Raw genomic sequence first — 17,728 nt, forward strand, 5'->3', positions numbered from 1 at the left:
CAAAAACCAAGTGGCTGGTGCCAATCTGCCAAGTGGTAAAATTCCTACCAGGCCCCTCCAGGCGACCAACAGAGGTCCATAGCAAGGTCAAGTTGTTGAACTCAAGAAGAAAGGGTGGAGGGCGGGAGATCTGCTGAAGCTGGAAGCAGAAGGGAGAGCTCCCGGCTTAGATTGGCTGGCTGCAGGCATGACGTAGGCCGCGACTCCCTGATGACGCGGGGGACTTGACACGCCCCCACCAAGTGCGGGAGGAGTGCAAGGCCGGCCTGCAACCCTGTCCTCCTGTGAAAGAGATCGGCTTTGACATATTATAATTGGGAGATGTTGAGGGGGACCTTATTGATACTAGCTTTTTGGATGTGTGTATAAAAAATTAATTGCTATTGTATATTTTTATACCAACACAAAATCTGGTAGCTATTTCAGCACCCGTTGTTTTCATGGGCAATGTGGACTTCCTGGAAAATTTTGAATCAAAGTTTTTTAAGGAAAACATTTTTTTGGAAAATTTCTTTGTGCCTTAGATTTTTTTTGCATAATTAATTATAGTATTCAAACTAAGAATTCCCCAGAACAACTCATCTTTAGAAACGTACTTGGGTCCATGGAAAAACATAGTTGTGGAAAATTCTTCATCCCACATCACTGATATTTTTGTTAAGTTGCTAACTCATGATTTGAAAGAATCACAGACATGCTTGCTACGCCTGACAAAGGCCTGATGCTGATATTCCAGAAAACTCAAGTTCAGAGGCTCCATGTTCTCATAATCATCTACCTGCCCAAAAGTTCACATTAAGCTGTAGATCGGGGTGGGGAATCTTTATAGCCCATAGGCCAACTTAAACAGGTGGGCAGGCCAACTCACCTGTCAAAGTCACTTGTGCAGCACTTTCCAGGCACCCAACAGTGACCTAGTTGGCAGGCACTTGGGAACCTCAGTGCAAGGGGCTTTGGAAGCCCTGTCTTCAGCACTTGAGAAGCTGAGCACAAGTCTTGCAAAGCTCTTTAGCGAAGTGCTTCCCAAATGCCTTACAGCCAGCTGGCTTGTGGGAAGTGCTTCATAGTGCCAAACAAAGTGTTGGCAAAGCTGCTTTCTTCAGGGATCAGATATGTGATCAAGTTCCCCATAGGGAACCCTGATGCGTAGCTAAACCCCTTGCATCTCTGCCCCACACCTGATGTCACATATGATGTCAGGTGAAGGGCAGATGAGTGAGGTTTGGGAAATCTGTAGCTTGTGGTTCAGCACAGGTCCCAATTTGATCTGTCAGCCAGAGGTCCCCTAACCCTGCTCTAAATAAATCACCCCACTGGGACTTGCAGTAAGTACTTGATTAGAAATGGCTTCCTGGTGCACGTCTGCTCCATGTTAAAATGTTAGATGCCCGTTTGTCGCTAATGCTTTATATGTGTATATGGCAAAGCATGAGTCAGCAAACATTTCTGCACAAAGTGTGAACTTTCCTACGGAGATGACAAAACATCTATGTTTCTACAGATGGCAGTTTAAGGGGAATAGGATGTATAGAGAGGAATTATTTTTTTGTGGAGGGGAGGGTTGATAAGCTAAGCGAGATTCTGGAAGGGTTTATTGTTAAGAGCTTGGGAAATCTTTTTAAAGTCTAGCCCCCCCTTTGCTTAATAAACAAATTACCACAATTTGTGGGGAACAACCTTAAATGTTTTTAAAATACTCATTCCTAGATCCAAGTCTGTGTGCAGGTGGGAGAGTTTTGGACGGTTGAGTATGACAGGTTAATAGACTTCCTGTTGAAATACAGTGGTGAGTCAAACAGCTTTGTGCAGGCTGTGCTCCCGAAGGGTGTGGATCAGTGCTGAGCAAGTGATGCCTGGACATCATTTGCTAAATGCTGACCTATGATTTGGTTGGATTGGGTATAGAAAAAGCATTTTATATTGGGCTTAAGGAAAAAAGCACCACTGGTAATTTTGGAAGCTCTAATTGCTGTGGCTGCATGGACTTCTCACTGAAGCCACACCCATGTGATCCATCTGTAGAGGGCCATTGTCATTATGTTCTGCATTTGGGTTTCCTGTAGAGATCTGGCTGGCCATTGTGGGAACCACTGCTTTTTAGTGGAATGATATCTGGAATTTGCTTGCAGTTATACATGCATTTCCTCTCTCTGGGTATGTGTCCACATACTTGGTACAGTTGGCTAACATAAATACTGTTAATATGTGAGGGGGAACCCAAATCCGAGTTATTTAAATGAAGCTTAAGTATTTATAGGATCACAGCCTTTACCAATTTTCTTGCAGGGGGCACAACTTGTTTTATTACTTCATCCTTTCATATTGCTCAAGGCAGCAATGATATTTCAGGTGATCATTGCATGTTGCTTACAGTATTTATTCCTTTGGAAAATAATGAAGAGGCAAGGTCCAGTGTTGCAGACCCCCTTCCTGTATCGGCATGCCATCTGTCAAATCCTTATCACACTTGCTCCTCTGTCTACATGGATTGCAAAACTTGTTTTGGTCTTTCTCAATCAAAGGCCTGCAGAATACTTCCTCAAGCAATGGATATACAGTTAACATCTGTTGCTGCTTACAACAAACAGAAGCTATAGGAATGATAAAATAACATCAGTGTTGCAATTTCCACTTAACATTATTTCTGTGATCACATGCTTTTAGAGCTTGGGAGTGGAAATGTGTACAACTCAGAAAAAGGAGTCTCAAGGTGTCCACATTTCTGTGCTATATCTCCCCTAACTTACTGAATATGCTACAAAGGAGGCATTACTTACAGAGTAATTTTCTTTTCCCCTTCTGCTTCTGTTACCGGACTGTGCACTTTAAAGAGCAACAGTATAATTATTACCAGTCATACAATCTACAGTAATAATAATAATAATAATAATTTTTATTTATACCCCGCCCTTCCCAGTCAAGACCGGGCTCAGGGCGGCTAACAACAAATAATATCAACACAAATATAAAAGAAACAATTCAGTTAAAACAACAGAATAATACAATGTTAAAATTCAATTTTAAAATTAAAAATCTACGAATAAGATAAAACCATTATGAATAAAACCTTAGGGGAGGGTAACCGTGGGGTCAGACTGCGTCAGTCCGAAGGCCAAACGAAACAGCTCTGTCTTGCAGGCCCTACGAAAAGATGACAAATCCCGCAGGGCCCTAGTCTCCTGGGACAGAGCGTTCCACCAGGTCGGGGCCAGTACTGAGAAGGCCCTGGTCCTGGTCGAGGCCAGCCTAGCCACCTTGTGACTCGTGATCTCCAATATGTTATTATTTGTGGACCGTAATGTCCTCTGTGGGTCATACCGGGAGAGGCGGTCCCGTAGGTACGAGGGTCCTAAGCCGCATAAGGCTTTAAAGGTCAAAACCAGCACCTTGAACCTGATCCTGTACTCCACCTGGAGTAGCTATGCTAGTATGCTATACAACTTTAATATGAGCAATATTTGATTGCATTGTTGGCATTTGATTGACTAGATGGTACCATCCTCTGGACCTGTGGTTAGACTAAACCAGGGTTTCTAGGAAAGGCTTGTTAAGTTAAAATATATATTTTTATGCATCCATGTGTACCTAAAGACTGAACAGGCACTGAATTTTCTGCAGACTGGGACTTGCTCCAACTTCCTTCCCAGTTGAGTTTGGCAGGTTTCTATGTTCTGCCATCAAAATTTAGCCCTTCCATGGAAGAAATCCAGTTCAGCTTTCCGCAAGGCAAAATAGGCGTAAAGTAGCTGTATTAAAGTAATTCTGTGAATTCTGTGATCAAGTAATTCAGTTATGTTGTATGGAACCCATTTTTTGTGTGTGCACTAAATAGTAATCTCTGTATACGATGGAGATATGTTAGATGACTTCATTGCATAACCATATAAAACATTAGTGTGCTTAAATAGAGTTGGCATGAATTTGCCTTAAGACTGGTGCAGTTTGATCTTGGTTGGGGAATGACAAGTCATTGTACCTGTGGCATTTCTAATCTGACAAGGAAAGAACCATAGGGATGCAGAAGTTTCTTGTGAAAACAGGTGCTTGTACCATTGATTTTCAGCACTGTCAGTAGAAGTATAGGATGTACTGTTTCCCTCCTTGCACTGCTGGGGAGGGACAGGATAATAGGGAAAGCAGTGGCTTCTTACACCATTCAGGTTGTACACTGAAAATGAGTGCACATTTTAGTGCCTTACTTGGAGAATCATTCAAAAGACCACACTCAGGTAGTTGTCCGCATAGGGAAGATCCAAGAAAGAGCATAGCAGGTAGCAGAGTGGACGTCGCTCTATAAAACAGAACTTCCCTAAATATGCAGATCTCAGTCTATAGTATGCATCTGGGTTCCTTTGGGAGTAAGGGCAGAATAAATTGAATTGAATTGAATGAATGAATAAAAGAAAACTACTGTATATTCCAGCGTATAAGATGACTGGGCGTATAAGACGACCCCCAACTTTTCCAGTTAAAATATAGAGTTTGGGATATACTTGCCGTATAAGAAATACGACCCGGCGTATAAGAAGACCCCTGACTTTTGAGAAGATTTTCCTGGGTTAAAAAGTAGTCTTATATGCAGGAATATACAGTATGTTGATTGGACTTTCCTGGCCTTATTTTTCAGTTATCTGAAAGACCTGCCATGGCTCTAGGCAGTGCATACCGGTATTTTTAAATGTATTTTGTTTCTAGATTTAATCCTAAGAATTTCCAGTTGTAGTGTCATTAGTAACAGGGATAGGGAAAGACTTGTGCCTGTACCTCTGAAGAACTGATTGGAGCACTGATATTTCTGGGTAAATACCCAGTTGTAGGTGATTGTTTTCTGCTTATTAGTAGACTATCAACAACATGGTGCAGTTTCCTACTTTTCTGAATTAGGATTGTCTAGAAAGACATTTGTCCTCAGCCATAACACCACTGCTACTTCCTTCTCTGTTTAGCTTAAAACTTGATCCACTTAACACCACTCTGCCTAAATATTACTTTAGATTTTCTTTTGGCCTCCTGATCACAGTTGCCAGAGACATGTAACAGATGGCTTTTTTTAAATGCAAGAAAAGTAGTTACTGCTTCCCAAAATAGCCTACTTCTGCATGCCACCTGCTGCTGCTAGTTGATGCAGGTTGCTTAGCAATTCTTAAATGAGTGGGAAATTGCCATTACCCTGGTAACCACTCCTAAATAAAAACTGACTTAAAGGAATGAAGAATAGAGAGAAACGTACATAGCAAGTTTGCTAATGGAATTACCTCCCCACCTTTCTGTCTTAAAATAATTTGCTAACAGCAGAAACTTTGATTGCTGGGGATATGTGGAGAATGACAGTATGCATTATAATGCAACTGTATCCTCAGACTTGTAAAGTATTATGCAGTTTATATTGGGGTCACAAACCTTAATCAGTGATCCAGTTTTAAATGGGGGGCTATGAATTAGACATTTTAAAGGCTTTTTTGTTGTTCTAGCATGTCCCTATTACATTGACTGAGCAAAACAATATCAAATATACCCCCTCCCAAAAGATGAGTGATCTGTTACAACTTAATTCAAGCTATGTTACGATTCATTGTTTCAAAAGAATATCCATATTCTAATTTTTATGATGTATAAACTGATAAATGAAAAAAAATTCTTTTCATCAGTTGACAGCTTTAGCTTTCCCACAGTTTCAAGGCATCATTGTGGGTGGATGCTTCTTTAATTCCTTTAGAAAAAACCTTGAAATTAGCTGGAGTTATTGTTGACAGGTAATCACAGGAGTGTTATTACTCTTAATGCATAGTACCTGTTAGAAATGGGTTTAAAATGTAAGAAGCACACTTGTAGAGTTCAGCTTTATAGAAAATTACGGAACATGCCGTATGGTGATGGGCTTGCTCTGTGTCTCCATAGCTGCCTGCAGATTGTCTCGCCAGAGTGGTGCATGCTCTAGTTATCTCCCGCTTGGACTACTGCAATGCGCTCTACGTGGGGCTACCTTTGAAGGTGACCCGGAAACTACAACTAATCCAGAATGCGGCAGCTAGAGTGGTGACTGGAAGCGGCCGTCGAGACCACATAACACCGGTCTTGAAAGATCTACATTGGCTCCCAGTACGTTTCCGAGCACAGTTCAAAGTGTTGGTGCTGACCTTTAAAGCCCTAAACGGCCTCGGTCCAGTATACCTAAAGGAGCGTCTCCACCCCCATTGTTCTGCCCGGACACTGAGGTCCAGCTCCGAGGGCCTTCTTGCGGTTCCCTCATTGCGAGAAGCCAAGTGGCAGGGAACCAGGCAGAGGGCCTTCTTGGTGGTGGCGCCTGCCCTGTGGAACACCCTCCCCAACAGATGTCAAAAAGGAAAACAGCTACCAGATTTTTAGAAGACATCTGAAGGCAGCCCTGTTTAGGGAGGCTTTTAATGTTTAAGAAATTAGTGTATTTTAATGTTTCTGTTGTAAGCCGCCCAGAGTGGCTGGGAAAACCCAGCCAGATGGGCGGTGTATAAATAAATTATTATTATTATTATTATTATTATTATTACTACTACTTTATAAGCGTTGCTGCTAAGTGTGAGGACATCTGAAATGAAGAACAGAGGGGTAAAGGGGACTGAATATCATAGTCAGTAATGCATTTCACCCCAGATCAATTTTCTCCAAGTTCATACCCACCCAGATTCAGCCCCAAATCAGTTAGTCTTCAACTCTCAATCCACTCATTTCCCTTTTGCTCCCAGCTCCAAGAGAAAGAGAAAAGAAAATCTCTGTATTTGTCTTTTCCCCTCATGCAGTCGAAAGTGCAGTAAGCTCAGCCTGGCAAAGACCCACGAGCCATTAGTACATACTCTGAGATGGAGGAAACAATGAACAAGGCAATGAAGGGAGGGACTTTCTACCCGAACAGTACATGCGAGTAAGAACTGCCTGCTCGTACACCTCGGTGTGGGGCCATACAAGCTGATAAATGGGCATGAAGGAAGTAGTATTGTGTTAACGTATGAGAAAGCCCTGAAATAGCGTTAATCCTGTAAATTCGTGGGTGTGGGGGAAGTGGACCAGAGTGAGCTGTTTCCTGGTCTTGCACAAAGTACAGCTGCCTGGTGCTTTTTGAAGGGAATTTATTAGCACTATTAAACTAATAAATTAGAACTATAAAATTGATTATCAGTAAAAATAGTACCAAAATCCACCCCAGTCACCTAGTACTTGTCCAGTGCTGGTGGACTCTGGTTCCAGTCTAGAACCAGACCTTTAAAGCCCTATGCGGCTTGGGACTTTCGTACCTACGGGACCGCCTCTCCTGGTATGCCCCGCGTAGGACCTTAAGGTCCACATATAACAATATTTTGGAGATCCCGAGCCATAAGGTGGCTAGATTGGCCTCAACTAGGGCCAGGGCCTTTTCAGTATTGGCCCCGACTTGGTGGAACGCACTCTCACAGGAGACCAGGGCCCTGCGGGATTTGACAGACGGAGCTGTTCCGCCTGGCCTTTGGGTTTTGATTTGGGCCATTTTAAAATGAGGCTGCATTTTAAAACAATTTTAAAATCTAAATTGTATTTTAATCTGCATTTTAATCAATTGTTTTTCTTTCTTTTACGTTTTATTGTAATTTTATTGATGTCAGCCGCCCTGAGCCTGGCTCTCACTGGGGAGGACGGGGTATAAATAAATAAATTATTATTATTATTATTATTATTATTATTATTATTATTATTATTACCTAAGATGTAAGGGCTGCTGTGATGGGACTTGCTTTGCAATTTTAGTGCTCAGTTGGTCAACATTGTCATTGATCCTGCAGTACATCAGAGACTGCTGTGCTTGTAAGAAGAGGCCCAGCACAGCTACACTAGGTCTTGTAATGCATGTCTGAAGGCTATTCTGAACTCTTGAAAGTTTTCTATAAGGATTTTACAATTTGCTGTGGAGTTTGGGCAGGGCAAAATTAGCTTGTTTCAGGATATGCTGAGCCTTTCCAGAGCCAAACTCGGCAGTTCATTCAGTTCCTAGTTGTTAATAGTAACTTGTCTCTTCTTTTGTTGTGTATATAGGCATATTTGATTATATTACACCTTTAAATAAAGTTAATGTATCCAGGTTAATACCAGATTACTCTTCTGAATGTGACTTTTCTGAGGTATGAAATGGAAGAAGGGAAGACATTTCTAGCTGCTTTGAGCTGTAGATGCTCATAGGTTTTGTATGCAGATTGTTTGTGACTATTTATTTTGAACTTGAAACAGTGTGTGTGTGTGTGGAGAAACCCCTGTAAAAGAGCTACAGCTAGAGAAGATGCATACTTCTTGGAAGGTATAATAATTATATATGCCATTGTTCAACTCTTATATGTTCTGTCTTCAGGTTGCCATCACGAAAGCCAAAGTGGATTTCTCCGGAGTGCTGTGCCTGCCCCCTTCCGTCACCGCTGCAAATGGGCTGGACGGAGGAGGGGCCGGCGAGAATGAAGATGAAGCGGTGTTGGTGTCTCTTTCGGCGGCACCAAGCCCCCAGAGTGAAGCTGTTGCCAATGAGTTGCAGGAGCTGTCCCTGCAGCCTGAGCTGACCCTAGGCCTCCATCCTGGCCGGAACCCTAACCTTCCTCCACTAAGTGAGAGGAAGAATGGTAAGTGGAACAGTAACAGTTCATGCTTTGTGCTTTGTCCCTGACAGTCTTACAAATATTGAAGCAGGCTGTTTTTGTACAGGTTTTGGAAGTGATGCAGCTTAAATTCTTACCACTGCAAAAGAATCACAGTCATATTTGTCTATAAATTGTATAAATTATTCAATGGACAGTAGAGGGTAGTTCTTAAACTAGTAATATGTATTACACTCAGCAATTTTCTACAAGCTGCAGTTGATTGGGGTTGGAAGTAACCTGACTGGGAATGCCTTCCACAGTTCACCCCCAAGGAACATAAAATTGCATATGGTGGCAGTTCTCCACGTAGATGTGCAGTTGTGTAATTGGAGAGCCATATCGGATAGAGATATAAAACCCAGTGCCATTAGTACCTACAGAGCTGATCTACTAACACTGAGCTTTGTATTGCAAAGGCAGGTTTGTTGCCGTGGTGGAGTATTCAAAGCGCTATAGAAAAGCCAAAACTTATTAGGGTTATTTAGTGTGAGGGCTGGACCATGTTATCCTAAGAGAAAATAGAAGAATCATTTGCATGCTGTTTCCCTCCCTGGGCTGCCCTTCAGTCAGCAGGTCTTGAGTAGCCATGCCAACTTGCCTTCCCACTTGCTGCTGCTGCTGAACACCTGGTCAGTCTAAATCAAACACTTCTCTTTTTTAAAAAATATTTTTTATTAAAAAAATTTATAACATGAAAACATAACAAATTAGCACAACAAAACGTCAAAAGCATCAAAAAAACTATAAAACAACAACAACAATACAAACAATAAACACATACATCATCTTGTGTCATCTTTTCAGATCATTGTCCCTTTTGCTTCCCCAACTCCCCTCTATCTGATTTTCATTTTGAATTCATCTGTAACAGTTTCTATTTCATTACTTTTAATTTTCATCGTCCTATATTTTTCTTAATTCATCTTAATCTCATCCTTTTCTTTATATCTCAATTTTCCTACTTTATAATCTCTTCCTTTCTCCCTAATGCCTTAACTTCTGTGTTTCCCTAGATGTTCAGACTTTCAATTCTCAAAAATAATTCCCTAAATATAATTTGAATTTTCTCCAATCTTCCTCCATTCTCTCATCTGCTTGATCTCGGAGTCTTCCTGTCAATTCTGCCAGTTCCATAAAGTCCAGCATTTTCATTTGCCATTCCTGTAGAGAGGGCAGTTCCTCTTTTTTCCAGTATTTCGCGATTAAAATCCTCGCAGCTGTGGTGGCGTACATAAACAAGTTAACATCTTTTTTGGGGATTTCTTCCCCCTCTATTCCAAGTAAAAAGGCCTCTGGTTTTTTCAAAAATGTATTTTTATATATCTTTTTCATTTCATTGTAAATCATTTCCCAGAAGCCTTTTATCTTGGGGCATGTCCACCACATATGATAGAATGAGCCTACTTCCTCTTTACATTTCCAGCATTTGTTATCACCTTTATGATACATTTTCGCTAATTTTACTGGGGTCAAATACCATCTATACATCATTTTCATTAAATTCTCTTTCAGCGCAGTACACGCCGTGAATTTCATACCCTTCTTCCACAGCTTTTCCCAATCTGACATCATAACATTATGGCCCAAATCTTTGGCCCAATCAATCATAACCGATTTTGTTTGGTCATCTTTCAAATGCCAATCTAACAATAAATTGTACATTCTGGACAAATTCTTGCTATTTGCCTCTATTAATTCTGTTTCTAATTTTTATTTCTCTGATTGAAATCCAATTTTTTAATCTATTTTAAATGCTTCATTTATCTGTACATACTGAAACCAATCACTTAACTTATCCTTCAATTGTTCATATGTGTCACGGTGGCCGGAGTGGGCTACTTCAGAGTAACGACTCTACACAGCTCTGCATTTTATCTTTTATTGGTGCTGAGTATTTACAGTGCTAATGGCAGTGCTATTTACAAAGACACATCTGCTCAGCTTGAATCAGAACCTCCAAGTGGCTTTTGGCGTGTCTTGCGCCAGCATAACAACTTGGGGAGACCCATCCTCTTCCCCCGACGTTTTCTGCGCAATTCCGGAGTTGGGGGGACGGGTCTGCCCCCCTTCCTTCCCCCTTCCTGTCCCACCTGGGACGATGGCTCTTCTACCCTGCCAGAGCCTTGGACACCACTTCCTGTTTCCCCACTTGAGCTGGAGCTTTCCCTCTTTTCAGCCTCGCTCGGGGCTGGGCTGGAACTCAGGAGGGGAGGGGCTTCGCGATACCCCTTGTCCCTCACAATATGGCTTTAACTTAAATTGATTTTCCACCTCAATCAAAATGTCTTTATACTTCAGCCTATTCTCATCCATATTTGTCCTTTTAGGCCTCTTCGCCTCAAGCGGCGAAATCCACCTAGGAGTTTTCCTTTCCAACAAATCTTTATATCTAATCCATACATTAAACAATGATTTCCTAATTATATGTTTTTTAAAGCCTTTATGTGCCTTTACCTTATCATACCATAAATATGCATGCCAACCGAATGCATTATTGTGACCCTCCAGATCTAACACATCGTCATTGTCTAATAAGAACCATTCCTTCAACCAGCAGAAAGCTGCTGCTTCAAAATAAATCCTCCCCTTTCTTTTACATCTGTCAAAAGTTTGTATTTAATTCTGGGCTTCTTCCCCTGCCAGACAAATTTAGACAATGTCTTTTGCCAATCCTGAAAACATTTCAACTTATCTACAATTGGTAGGGCCTGAAATAGAAACAACATTCTTGGCAATACATTCATTTTTACAGTTGCTGTTCGGCCCATTAAGGACAATTTCAACCTTGACCATATCTCTAAATCTCTCTTAATTTCGTTCCATAACTTCTCATAATTATCTTTGAACAAATTTAGATTTCTTGCAGTCATATTTACTCCCAGATATTTCACCTTTTTCACGCATTTCAGTCCTGTACAGTCCTCTACCATTTGTCTTTCTTGCATCGTCAGATTTTTTTCCAAAACCTTAGTTTTTCCTTTATTCAGCTTGAAACCTGCCACCTGGCCAAACTCTTGTATTATCTGCAGTGCTCTTACTGCACTGTGCTCAGGGTCCTGGATAGTTAATACTAAATCGTCTGCAAAGGCTTTTAACTTGTATTGCTTTGTGCCTACTGTAATACCTTTCACACCTTCATCACTCCTTATCATATTCAGTAGGACCTCTAAAACAGAAATAAATAAAAGGGGGGAGAGTGGGCACCCTTGCCTTGTTCCTTTTTCGATTCTTATCTCTTCTGAGACCACATTATTTACAATAATTTTTGCTTTTTGCTCAGAATACCATTAATGCCATTAACAAAGTTCTGGCCAACCTCCATTTTGACTAAATTTTGTTTCATAAAGGTCCAAGAAATGTTGTCAAAGGCTTTTTCTGCATCAACAAAGATTAACATTGCTTTGGTATTTATTTTCACTTCCAATCTCTCCAAAATGTCTATTATATTTCTTATATTGTCTTTCATATGTCTCCCAGGCAGGAATCCTGCCTGGTCCTTATGTATAAAGTCTTTCAACACCCTTTTCAATCTTGCTGCCAAAATGCTAGCATATATTTTGTAATCCACGTTCAATAGTGAGATTGGTCTGTAATTCTTTACCTGAGTCTTATCCACATCTGGTTTAGGAATCAGAGAGATAAATGCATCTTTCCATGTCTCTGGTGCCCTGCCCCCCCCCTAGAATCTCATTTGCAACCTCTCTTAATGGCTGTATCAACCAGTTTTTTAATGTTTTATAATATTTGGAGGTCAATCTATCCGGTCCCGGGGCCTTATCATTTTTCAGCTCTTGAATTGCCGCTTCTACCTCTTGTCTAGAAACCAGTTCATTCAGTAGGTTCTTTTTTTGTTCTGGAATCTTCTGTAGTCCATTTTTATTTATGAATTTCTCTATATTATCTTTATCTTCTTTATCTCTTTTGTAGAGTTGTTTATAATATTTTGTAAAACATTTCCTTATCTCTGCAGGATTCTCTATATTTCTTCCTTCCTCTATAATCTTTATGATTGTGCTCTCTTTTTGCCTTTTCTTCAATTGCCAGGCTAACAATTTTCCACATTTATTGGCTGATTCAAATGTTCTTTGTTTCATTCTTTTAATTTTCCATTCAATTTCTTCATTTATTAATTGGGAATACTGTACTTGCAAAGCTTTTATCTCTTTTTGGATTTCCTGACTTTTAGGATTTAATCTCAATTTTTTCTCTTTCTCTTTCAGTTTTACCAAGATGTTTTCCTTTTTCTCATTCCTTTCCTTTTTCCAAATTGCATTCTGTTGAATCAGGAATCCTCTCATTACAGCTTTACTAGCATCCCAAACTACTTGTATGTCCGATCCTTTATTTAAATTTAATTCAAAATAATCCTTCAATGTCTTCTGGGCCTTTTTGTTTATTTGCTCATTTCTCAACAGAGCATCATTCATTCTCCACCTAAACGAACCTTGCAGATATTGCTTTAACTCCATTAGTACAGCGTTATGGTCTGAATACGTTCTGGGGCATATCTCGCTTTTCATCACTTTTGGACATAAATCCTTTGTAATCCATATGTGATCCAATCTGCTGCCTGACTTTTGCAAGTCCGAAAAAAAGTAAACTCTTTCTCCAGTGGATTTCTCAACCTCCATACGTCCACCAAATCAAAATTATCCACCAAGTCAAAAAAAGTCTTTGGCAGCCTTCCATCGTTAGATAACTTTTGTCTTTGAGTTCTGTCCATCATAGTTGATACTACTCCATTAAAGTCCCCCATCATAACGATTTTATTATCCAAATATCCAAATATTCCAACAACGCAGTATAAATCAAACACTTCTCAACCATAATATGATTGTGGAGGAGGTGACTGACCTGGGGTACTAAGACTGACCTGGGGTACTAAGACTTGGGTGGGCAAGCTCTACTTGGCCTGTCTTGGTACTCAGTGCAGCATCAGCATAGGTTCGAGGGTTTGTGAATGAGGGATTCCATTCCTCTCCCTCACAGAGGAACCAACCCACCTCAGCCAGATGTGAGGGTTTGTACCTAGTGTTGGGTCAGAGAGACAAATTGGGATCTTGTGGGTGTTTACCCACCTGCTGCCCAGTCGCCTCCCTGTCTCAGTTGGTAGAGGCTGTCTTGGTGTAGTATTGGAGAACAAGAACAATGGGTTCTGGTGGACTTGAATGTCCAGTTTGGGTCAGCCTTGCCTAGTCTGGCTCAGGACTTCTTTGCCATTAGAATAGAGTGGGCTGAATACATCATGGGCTCAGCATATTTGCAGATCAGTTTTTTGGTACAGAATAGATTGGAAGTAAACAATTGTTTGAAGGGGTGAGTGTCACCTGGTTTTCATAAATGGATCATGATCTGGTGACATTTGGCTTGGCTGTGACTGACCCCCCCTGCAAGGGTGAGATCCATTGGGTTGGTCCACCCAAGAAGGTGATGTCACAAGTACATCTTTAGAAACCTAGTATCTGCAGCAATTTTGCAATAACTTTAAAAATTAATTTTATGGGCCACATAGAGCTCCCGAAGGCTGTAGTTTGCCCACCTGTGCCATAATTGGTTTGGGGAAAACTGACCTGATAATATATCTGAAGTTTACATCTGTCTTCATCTTCAGTTGTACAACAGGTAATTTGGGATGTATGATAAAAATAAAATGCAGTTATAAAGTTAGCATGAAAGCTGCTATGTAATACTGTATGTAATACTACTTTTAAAAAAAGCATTTGGCTTTACAGATTTAGGAATATATAATTAGCAGTGTATTTTTACTGAAATTATATAAATAGGAATAGATAATTAGTGCTTTTATATTACAATTTTCTATTGAATTCTTAAACAAGAATATGTAGAGTGGCATGGGTGCAGGTAAATATTTAATTTGCTACATCATACACAGGTTTAGCCATGAATGTTTGCTGTCTAGGTGTGATCATTTCCTCCTCATTATGAACATAGTTGTAACTCTGATAGTGCAGTGTAAGTGGGCTGCAGTTCATTGTTTAAACACTCCTAGCTTTATCAAACTGGCTCTGGAGTAAACCTGGTGCTGACTGTATGACTAATTCTTCTGTTGGGCAATGGAGAGGATATGCTAGCAGTGGCATGAGGTAGTCATTACAAGGGGCAGAAAAAGTTAACTGTTATTGTTATTAAGGATTCTTCTGAAGGATTCTTCTGTTCTCAACTCCAGACATAGTCTGCTGAGTCAGAATTGAGTTTACTTAATGTGCTGAGTAGCCTCCCAGGAGGTTAACCCTCAGTGTGCCTTACATTTGCACATGTTTTTATAGGAGAAATGTATTTACACAATCTTTTACTGGGAAATGCATACATTTCAATCTCCAAGTCTGAAATGATTACATTTGCATTTGTCTTTAATGTGGTTCTCCTTATAATGTTGATCTGCCTGGTAGTTCTGCAAATTGAAGAACAATCTTGGCTCCACAAATATGTATGAACTCCATTTTCTTAGTTACCTAGTATGATCATATATTGCTGTAAGTTCAATACCGCAAGACTGGAGACATACAATATGTTAACGAGAATAAACACCATATACTTTCAAAACTCTGTGTTACAAACAAAATTGGCAAAAATATATTTGGTTACTTAAAAAAGCTGAGCTCAAGGAATGTCAGTATTGAAGATGGTTACAGGTAGGTAGCCGTGTTGGTCTGGGTCGAAGTAAAATAAAAAAAATTCCTTCAGTAGCACCTTAAAGACCAACTAAGTTTTTATTTTGGTATGAGCTTTCGTGTGCATGCACACTTCTTCAGATACTTCCATTTCACTGTATCTGAAGAAGTGTGCATGCACACGAAAGCTCATACCAAAATAAAAACTTAGTTGGTCTTTAAAGTGCTGCTGAAGGAATTTTTTTTATTTTAGTATTGAAGATGTTAAACCAGTATGCAGTAGCTTTGAAAGATACAAATTCTATGCCAGGGATCATTAGCAAGGAGAGCAAGGAGAGGGTCATCTGTTAAGGATTTTTGTACAATTTGACTAATATATGTAAAAATTAATGCCCAATAACCTTTCACCTTAGGACAAGTCCACCATAAGTGATATAAGGTGCCTTTGTCCTTGCAGCCTCTCCAACACATAATAGAATGGTTCTGATTTATATAACTCGGCAGGACCAGAGTCGAAAGTCATTTGATTGCAGCCTTAACGGTTTTGCTTCCTGGTAGCAATATGTTTTCATGCAGCTCTCAAAAATAATTCTTGTATGCTATTTTTTTATTTCGTAATTTTGGCTTTCACTTGCAATCAAATGATCACATCACCATTTCCTTGTGCTTCATCACTTGTACAGCCTTAGTCAAAAGAAGTTGTAATCTTTCATATGTCCTGAGGCCATAAAGCTTGCGATTGTATCAGTCTGGGTCAGTGTTGGTTCTTTCACATTCCTGGCTGTTGGGCTCTCCAGATTGTGCATTGTTAGTCAAATAACTGATCAGAAGAGACTGGGTAGAACTTGCAGTAGCTTGTTAATCTGCATTGACATGCATAGTTTAGGAGTTTTCACTGTGTAGAAAAGGACCCCGTTCTGGAGAAACTCAGCTGTTGGGAATGTACGGAATTTCAGTCTTGAGACACTTCATGAAATGAACTTAATGCCTCAGGTAATGGAGAGCTTCCACTCAGCCATACAATGTTTGGGGCTCTTTCAAACATGCTGTGAAGTTCTGGACATATTGTTCTGGAACTGGAACTTGTAATAACTAGTGCAGGGTCAGTGTTTAGTATACCTAATAGTTTTTACAGCCTTTGATCCCCAGGCTATTCATTTTCAAGAGATCCATGAATGTTGGTTGCAGATGTGAACAGTATGCATTTAATGCTGGAAAAACCCACAAGGATCTTTGTGGAAGCCTGACAAATAATGAAGTTGCCTTGATTCAGCTTGAATCATCAGATAATTGTGCCACAGCACCACCAAAAGTCAACAGATCTAAATCAGGTTTTTTCTCTCTCATTTCAGTTCAGACCAAAGGAAATTAGATCATAGCTTTGCCCTGCATTTTTTGTGCACATGCAGCCCTTCCCAGACACAGTATGCCAATGAAACAATATGCTAGTAGAATGACAATGAATACAATTGACAAAGTTTTGGAGGTCTATCCAGAGGTATATACAGTGCTCTTTTTTCTTAAAAAAAAAGTTTAGGGGTACTCTAATTTCCCATGCATATTGAAATACGGCCTCTCAATGAGGCCAAACCTAGATTCACAAAATGTTTAGGGGTATGCGTACCCCCAGAAAGCAAGCACTGGGTGTATAGAAGCATAAGAACTTGAGCAAAATTTAATTTGTACATTTGAATAAACAAATGGGCAACTGGAGCATGTTGATTTCACAACTGGAAGGACATACAGCTCTTCTGTGGTAGCATTTGTTTGGTTTCCACCATGAGAGTGGATAGCCTAGCAGACTGCCTCTCCCTGGTGCAGCCAAAGCCAATATTTTAAGATCTGAGAAGCTCCTGCTCATCATTCCATGACCAGCATGGAATGGCCGCTTTTGTGTGCACTGCTCAGCGTTATTTGTGAAAAACAGTTGCATTTTGTGTTGATCTTGTTTCAAAGGAAGATTTGTTGAATGTTTTATTTTTATTTTTAATGTAAACTTTTAGAGATTTTTAAGTGGTCAATTTTTAAATATATAATACTTCATCTTACTGATGTCTAATTGACTTTTAGATTCATTAAGTGATACTACAATAATATAAGGTATCTTCTGGATATCTATATTTATGTTAAAATACACTTGCTTCATGCTCTCCCATGACAATATACATACTCTGTAGAAGAAGACCCATTAAGAGGCTCTTATTTTGGTTCCAGTGCACTCAACCTTGTATCTGAGAAACTTGGCCTCAAGTCCCATCTCGGCTTCTGTGCTTGTGCCAGCTTTTGATCAAGTTGCAACCTCTCAGCCTCAATTTGTTATATTTAAAATGGGTGTAATATCAGCTTGCAAGTTATATTTGTATACAGTAAGGGTGAATACAAATTTTATGAATGAATGAATGAAATGTGCGACAAACTAAAAACGTGATTTAAATAGTTATGTGCAGTGTCAATAATTCCTTTTCA

The 17,728-nt window shown here is 40.0% G+C and overlaps 1 protein-coding gene across 10 annotated transcripts in view; it reads left to right on the forward strand.

The window, feature by feature from the left end:
• The window catches only part of MRTFA (myocardin related transcription factor A), a 91,220-nt gene that overhangs the window by 13,258 nt on the left and 60,234 nt on the right, over positions 1-17,728 (forward strand). For 5 of the 10 annotated variants that reach the window (XM_088676641.1, XM_088676643.1, XM_060279815.2 and 2 more), the window contains one exon: positions 8,351-8,612. Coding sequence is in view for 3 of the 10 variants with exons in the window: in XM_088676637.1 (XP_088532763.1) it covers positions 6,893-6,898; positions 8,351-8,612 (268 nt within the window). In the remaining 7 variants the exon portion in view is untranslated. Of the gene's footprint in view, positions 1-5,898; positions 6,100-6,776; positions 6,899-8,350; positions 8,613-17,728 lie in introns of all 10 variants that reach the window. The other 5 variants (XM_088676637.1, XM_088676639.1, XM_088676638.1 and 2 more) reach the window with 2 other exon arrangements.

This window comes from Zootoca vivipara, chromosome 9 (assembly GCF_965207765.1).
Source record: "Zootoca vivipara chromosome 9, rZooViv2.hap1.1, whole genome shotgun sequence".
NCBI classification, from domain to species: Eukaryota; Metazoa; Chordata; class Lepidosauria; order Squamata; family Lacertidae; genus Zootoca; species Zootoca vivipara.